The 8,322-nt window shown below is 38.4% G+C and overlaps 1 protein-coding gene across 1 annotated transcript in view; it reads left to right on the forward strand.

Annotated features, from left to right (window-relative positions):
- The window catches only part of gpc3 (glypican 3), a gene marked incomplete at its 5' end in the record, with an annotated part of 266,616 nt that overhangs the window by 165,553 nt on the left and 92,741 nt on the right, over positions 1–8,322 (forward strand). Inside the window, 2 exon segments of the mRNA XM_014025434.1 lie at positions 100–236; positions 563–688. Coding sequence (XP_013880888.1) covers positions 100–236; positions 563–688 — 263 coding nt within the window.

The raw sequence follows: 8,322 nt of genomic DNA on the forward strand, positions 1-8,322 counted from the left end.
CACACACACACACACACACACACACACACACACACACACACACACACACACACATTTTTCTCTCTCTCAGTGTATGTCTCCTCCTCCTCTGCTCTCCAGGTGGGCGGCATGTGTGGACACGCTCCACAGCGGGCCTCTCGCTCCGTGGAGCCCCCTCCTCTTCAGCCCCCTGCTGCCCCTGTGGCTCGTGATGCTCCACCGTCGGACTCTGATGAGACTCTGGCGGGTCTCCGCAGGTGAGGAAATCAAAGACAGGACTCCGGAGTGAGAGCTCTGTACACGCACACACTCTGGTCATCTCTAATGGAACTCGTGACGCTCCTCGTTTCTGCACTCGAGGTCTTAATTGAGCTGTGAAATAATCTGCCTGCGGGGCTGCACAACGGCCAGATTAATGTCAATTACTGCTTGTTCTGACCTCTTTTAATCTCTCTCTCTCATGGGGGATCCAATCAACTTATTTTCAATCATATTTCACCAAAATTGCCTATTTTTTCCCTCTTTGACAGTTTTGTACTTTGTCTTTCTGCTCAACATTTTCTTTCACCATTTTTCTTTTCAGGGACTTTATAACCAACCTGAGGGGCTTCAACTCCTTCTACAGTGGGCTCGGGGAGGCTTTGTGCAGTCGTGAACCAGCACCAGTGAACCACTCCCTCTGCTGGAACGGGCAGGAGATGACAGACAAGTAATTGTCTCATATCTTACAGATAAGCACATTTTGGTCCCTAAAAGCATGAAGGCATCAAAAATAATAAACATAATCACCGAAAAGTTAAACTTTACATGATTAAACTGACATTTTAATGTCTTTAAAAGGTTTTACATCTTCACAGGTGTAAGAGAACTAAGGTCTCTACACTTCTCTAAACATAACGTTATGAGGAATCATGAGTCCTTTCTCTGGGAAGATTAAACACCTCTCTGTGTAAATGTGAGAAACACACAGACACAATAATTTATCGTACTCAGTAGTTCAAGTTTTCTAAAATAAATGATATTTATTTTAAAATAAACTACTTACAGTATGTACAAATTATTGTGAATAATCAGAACTTTATGAGTAAAAACATCAACAAGAATCAAGTACGTGTCTGTAATGATTAATGAAAAAATGACAACTCAGAAAGAAGAGTAAACTTTAGGCTTAGATCTTGATAAACCAGATGTTTACAGGCACGTTTACTTATATGGCAAGGTTTTAAGCTTAAGAAAAGTAAGGAAGAAGGAGGATTAGTTTTAAGATTTAAGAATGATCAATTATCTTATCAAAGTGTGAAAACCAAAACGAGCACTCTGCGTCTTTACCACCGAGTCGGCCGGACCTCCGAACACTTTACAGAACTTCAGCTTTACCTGGTGATGTTTTCGACCGTCAGGTCAAGCGTGTGGACAGGACTCACTCGGTTTGTTAAGTATAGCCAACAGGACCCTTACGACCAGCAAAAACTCCCACGTTTTGATTTACAGCGTCTCAGAAGATCTGCGTTTGTCCGGCAGAGAGACAAGATTCGCTCAGGTTTTCTTTCAAAATAAGACTTCTCTTCAGAAGTTTAAAAATAATCAGAGTTGTAAAGTAACTAAGTACAAATACTTTGTTACTGTACTTAAGTAGAAATTGTGGTTATCTGTACTTTGCTTGAGTAATTATTTTTCAGTGTACTTTTTACTTTTACTCATTACATTTTTACACAGTTATCTGTACTTTCTACTCCTTATATTTTTTGAAAAAGATAAGAAGTAGAAAGTCGTTACTCCTATTTTATTCCACGTTATTATTTAAAAAAATACTATCCTAATAAATTGTGTCTCCTGGATAGAGTGCATTAAATTGTGGTTAAATGAGAAGTATAAATATATGCCATTCTGAAATCGTATAACTTTGTACACAGTCCGTCACAGCTGCACGCTGTTAGAAAAAAGTTCTTTTGGAGAAGTCTCCTCCCAATAAATGTCATTTTGGAAAATCTAACTGCTCACTTTTACTCAGTACTTTTACTTTTAATACTTAAGTAGATTTTGCGTCAAAAATGTACTTTTTATACTTAAGTACAAAAAATATCAGATACTTTACGACTTTTACTCAAGTAATATTTTTAAAGAAGACTTTAACTTTTACCAAAGTATTTTTATGATAAGATACTTGTACTTTTCCAGTGTTTTCCAAAGTTGGGGTCGGGACCCAAACTGGGGTCCCGAAACATCAAGGTGGGGTCCTGAAAAGATTTTCTGAATTAATTACATTTTTGCCTTAGTTGTTACAAAGGAGTGAGGTTAGTGTATTTAAAACAGATAAATGTAGTATAAAAATATTGTTACTATGCCCATGTTTAGTTGACCTGATAGAAATGTTTATTATACAAAAATATCTGGGGGCACAGGTCTCTGCTACTGTTATTTTGTGGGTCAAAAGCTGAAAAGTTTGGGAACCACTGCACTTTGGTTCCCAAAGTTGGGCTTGGGACCCAATAATGGGTCATGAAGCACCTTGGATAATCTCCAGAAATTAATTTAAAGGGCAATAAAATAATTGCTGATGTGATATTTTCCCTATAACTATTCCAAAAACACAAAAAAGTATAAATAAGTATTTATATTTGTGTATAAGCTGTTTAGATGGTCAAAAAGCCTGTGTTTTAGGGTTATTAACATAGTTTGTGTACTCAGACCAGTAATATTTGGGGTCACAAGTTTTTGCCATGGATATATTGTGGGTCAGAAGATAAAAAGTTTGGGAACCACTGGTCTATACATCACTGAAAATAATGGAGCTTCAAAGCTGTTGTTGAATCAAGACTGAAGGTGTCATGATTCTAGACAAAAAGACTTGCTCGTTGGCACCAGAGGCAAATCTAATTGTCAAAGGCTGAATGTTCCTGTAAAAGGAAAACAGCTCAGAGAGATGAAAATTGATGTCCTTTCGTCTCTTTTTTTCTCACTCACTTCTGTCGAGGCTCTGTCTGTGTTAGTTCTAAAGAGGGAGTAACAAGGAATGACCTCGACTTGTGTTAGTTAGGAGGAAGGAATGAAAATTTTTAGTTCTCGACATTTCTCTGCCATGGTGGAATAACATTTGCACCTGTTCAGAAAAACAAGTTTAACTTTGACAGACTTACACTGAATGAAAAATGAATCAGAGTTCAATGGAACATAAGAGAATCATTTAAACTGAAATAAACCTTAAAATATTTGTCTAGGATTCAAATACAAATATTTTTATGTATGTATATTTCATAATAAAACACAGTGAAGTCATAATCACAACAATCAAATTAGTTAAATTGAAGAATAAATCCGAAAAAAACTTAATCACTTTTATTGTAAAAATAATAGTTGATTAAACAAATATTTGTGTAAAACAAATATTTGTGTGTTTTTTTCTTTTTCTTAATTATAATGTAAAAGATTAATTTGTCATTCTTTTCATTATGTAACTTTTGATTTATAAAATGATAATAATTTGTAGTTAAAAGAAAGTATAAATCAAAAATATAAAGAACATTATTATTTTGTTTATTAAAGAAAATAAAACGTCTCTTTTGAGAAAAGTATTTTTAAACCAGAGTCAAAGTGGAAATGTTTATTTCCCCTTTGAGGACCCTTACACAGGGATAAATTGAGGTACCATTAAGATGGAATTGGTTTGAAAAAAGGAAAATAATTTATTTTGTTATAGAATTTTGAGTTTTAATAGACGAGAGCAAAAGATGGGGCACCATCAGTTACAGTTTACAAAGGAAACTTTTGACAAAACAAAAACAGTCTAATACTGAAGGGAAATCATGTCAACAAACAAATAAAGTTTAAAAATTTGTTTAACCAAGAACTCTGTCTACCAAATTTACATAACCTTGGTTAGTTGGTTATTACCAACTAAGTAGAAAAAGGAAATAAATTGCTGATACAACCTTTTAATGGAAACACCTTCTGTCTCATAAGAAAACAACAGTTTCTACAAGTAAGACTTCTGGGCCTGCCTATAGAAACTTACATTTTATTCAGCAGTCACCACAAAACACACCTCAAACCAAACACTTGTGTCACCAGCTTGAACTACACCTGGTTATAAAATACAACCCTAATTCCAATGAAGTTGAGACGTTGTGTAAAACATTTGCAAATCCTTTTCAACCTATATTCAATTGAATACACTACAAACACACAATATTTAATATTCAATTGAATAAACTTTGTTTTTTTACAAATATTCACTCATTTTGAATTTGTTGCCTGCAACACTTACAATACGTCCCAACCTCATTGGAATTTGGGTTGTACTTCAATTTTTCAAACAGCAGCCAATAAACGGTGGTCAAACCTTTTGACAAGTCACCCAAACAAAGTGACAAGTTGCTCAGATAAAATCACAGCCGATGAACAATATGACAGGCACTGACAGGAGAGATGGACTGAAAAAGAGTGGAGGAGCAGGAGACAAACAGTCCAGCCAGCAACAGGACGTTCAGGAGGAGGAGGAGGAGTCAGGAGGAGCCAAACACATGTAGAACCACACAGCAGATCACCAACCTGCAACTGCACAGTGTCAATGTTGTCAATTTAGCGACATGATTTAGCAAGTTTTCAAACCCCTCTTTTTTCCAAAAAGCGACAAACCTAATGACTTTTCCCGGTGTTATTGGATACTTTTAGAAACTGGCGATTTCATTTTTCAGGCACTTTCCTCTGCAAGCAGCAAGTGTTGCGGTGAGCCCCTCCTCCTTTTCAAAGCACTGAGAACCGGCCTGACTCACTACAGCCTCACACATCAGCCCTGGCTGCAGTCAGAGCTGAGGGGAGAAAGCTTCAGATGATTCACAAAGCTGCTGCTCCTTTTGTCCTGACGAAGCAGGATGTAATTCTTATTGTAATGTTTTTTTCACTGTTGCACTGAAATAAATCCCTGGACCTGTCTGCAATAGCCTCTATGCCATGGACTTCGAGCACTTCCACATTCTTTGGCCACACACCGGTCTTCCGGTTCGCAGGCCTGTGTTAGCAAAAGATTTTTTCACTCGACAACGACTGTTAATGATCTCCACAGTACAGAATTAGCATATTACATGTACTGACATTAACACAGGAGATGCAGCCAAGTGGACAAAATTTCTCCAAAGTGGATTAAAGGCATAAAAACAAAGGAAATATGTTCTTGTTTATGGGTCCAGAATTTAGACTTTTTGCTATTCCTTGGCTGCTTGTTCTGTGAATTTTTCACGTAGAGCTGTGACACTTATATTGTTGGAAAGAGCAGAGTCTGGGCTTTAAATTGATGGCTACTTATTTGGTTTGGATCGTTTTCCCCGACGTTAGTGAACTGAAAACGTAATGATTATCAGGCGGAGGTTCTGCTGCTCTCGGGGCGGGGGGTGGGGCCTCAGGTTGTGTCTACGCTGTAATATACACTCTAACAAGATTTTACTTTTGCACAAAACTCGTGAAAAAGTTGCCTAAAATAATTTCATACCTTGTATAACACAAACGCGCACACACACACACCTACCTTGTGAAAGATCTAATGTTCTTGTCGGAAGCAGCAAAATGGTGAATGTCGAACAGCTGCCTCAGCATCAGGCTCTCAAACTGTTCTCGTAGCTGGCAGATTTACTCCCGGATAATATAATTTACCTCCGGCACTAAATCCACAACTGCAGAGTCTGGAGTAGTGGTGTGAACGTGATCCGAACGTCTAGTCTACATACTGGCTGCTGTGTTAGCTTCCTCCTAGCTGTCCTCTGGAAATGGTCTTTCCTCTCGGGTCTTGGGGATAATTAGCCTCCCTTCTTCTCATTTCTGATGCTGGCTCTTGAATATCCTCAGGTTAGAAATGCCGATTACAAACGCAAGCGTGAGCTTTTAAAGATAAGTTTTCCCTGTATTGCTATGATCCATTGCTGTCACCTTAACTCCTCATCAAAAGGAAAATGGAGGAAAAAAAACAACTACTTACTTGTACCTACTGGTTAGTAGACACAATGGCACACAACAGAAATCACCTTTTATACCAGAAGCTCACAGATGCTCTAACTTTTGTGACTTTTTCATGGACTAGTACCAGGAGCTGATGCTAAAAACAACAGGCAGTAGGCGGGAAGCAGAAGGGAGGTGTGTGGCTGGAATTTTAACTGAAAAACATCATCAATGATGGTGGCACATAGGCAGGACTCTAGACTAACTTTTTGCAATGGTTGCACAGGTGCGCCTAACATTTTTTCTTAGGTGCACGCACCAGCACTAAAGTTAGGTGCACTGACATTTTCAACCACGTAACATTTAACATCAGCATTTTACAGGGTAATTTTTTTATCACTTTTTATTAAGGCAATATTAACTCGAAAGTAGTAGGTAGTTAGTTAGTTGGTTAGTTAACAATCAAGTAAACAACGTTTTTTATTTGAACCAGAGTTGTACAAGACTCATAACTTACTGAAAAGTATTTAAAGTGATTCTATAAAAATTCTACGTTCAAATGTTCAAGAGCTGAACATATTATAAACATCTTAAAATGTCATGGTTAAATTTCTTTTAGACACMTGCCCCTCAGAAGGACAACTCCTGTAGTTTGGCCCTATGGATCTTTGGCCTTGGCTAAACCAGAATGATGAACAGAGAATAATGCTTAATAACAAAAATATTACTGATATTTATAAAAAGTTTGTGCAGATTTTTAAAAAATATATCAGAACACATAAAAGTCTGCAATTTCATTAGCATTTGTTGAATCTTATTATCACATCTTATTCCACTTAAATTTCTAATATGTCTAGTTTTATCCTCCTGAGATACAGAAGAACCAAATTCAGATACTTGGAATGTAACTGTGGTGACGCGAATTAAGTGTAACAGCGACCTGCCATACAGGTGAGCTTCCTCATGCTGTTGGAATGATCTGCTGCACTCACAGAGCAGAACTTGACTGTTAAATTAGCAAGATGGACTTAAGAACAAGCAACCGTCCACATCTTCCTTTCATCTTCACAGTTAACAAGAAAAAAAATGTTTTCCAGACTCCGATTTGGAAAAAGAAAATAAAACACTACACTTGTTTCGCTATGCGTGTGTGTGTACACGTTTTTGCTTCATGGTCAGATGGGGACAATGGCTGACCATTTCCCTGGTACACACAGTCTTGTGTGTGTGTGTGTGTGTGCGTGCGTGCGTGCATGAATGCATGTGTGCACGCACACGCACACACACACACACACACACACACACACACACACACACACACACACACACACACACACACACACACACACACACACACAGAGAGAGAGAGCCTGCGAGCAGAGAGCGCCGTGTGGGAGAGATGAAACTGTGTGAGCAGGCGACCATACTACTGGATTCATTTTTTATGGCACATGGAAACTTTTTGTTTCAGCGGGCGACCGCCCCCCCCTCCCCTTCAATTAACTGAAAGTTTGGACATTTTCTTTAGTCACACTATTAGGAAATTAGGTCACATTTGGGACCAAATTGGTCGCACTCTAGAGCCCTGATAGGCTATTGACTCACAGCCTCAGTCACTTCATCACCTCACCACTGTGTGTGCCTCTGAGACATCTAATAGTGTTTTGGTTCATTTTGATTCTCGCACAAAATTTATTTACGTAATCTGGATCTAAGCCAAGCATTCAAGTCCCTCCATCTGTCCATTATCTTTTATCCACTTCTTCCTTAAAGGGTCACTGGTGCCCATATCCAGCAGTCACTGAAGGACAGGGTACACACTGGACAGGATACAAGTCCATCATAGAGACACATAGAGAAAAATGACCATTCACTCTCTCACTCACACCTAGGCACAATTTAGAGTAACCAATTAACCTAACAGTCGTGTTTTTGATCTGTGGGAGGAAGCTGGAGTAACTGGAGAAAACCCATGCTGAACATGGAAACTCTACCCAGAAAGGTCCCCAACAGGGATTCAATCCAGCAACCTTCTTGCTGAAAGGCTCTAACACTTGAGCCACAGTGTCACACTGCATTCAAGTTGTAAAATAATATTATTTAGTTCTGTTGTAATTCTAAACATATTTAGAGTTTTTACTTACTTTTTTCTAACTTTGATACACCTCTCTCCTATGGCCTAGATAACAATTATTGGCAAATGTCCAAATCAGAACTGAACATTAAGACCTATGAAGAAACACAGACAGGATTCCATGCAACCTTCAGGTGAAAATGAAGACCCCAAACCCAGACCCAAACCAGTGGTTTTTCCGTATGTTGCAGGTGTTTCGGAGAAACTGAGACGTTTATTTTCTAAACATGATGTCCCAGTGGCTTTCAAACCCCAAAACACATTACGGCAAAGGCTGGTTC

Source organism: Austrofundulus limnaeus, unplaced genomic scaffold (genome assembly GCF_001266775.1).
Source record: "Austrofundulus limnaeus strain Quisiro unplaced genomic scaffold, Austrofundulus_limnaeus-1.0 Scaffold475, whole genome shotgun sequence".
NCBI classification, from domain to species: Eukaryota; Metazoa; Chordata; class Actinopteri; order Cyprinodontiformes; family Rivulidae; genus Austrofundulus; species Austrofundulus limnaeus.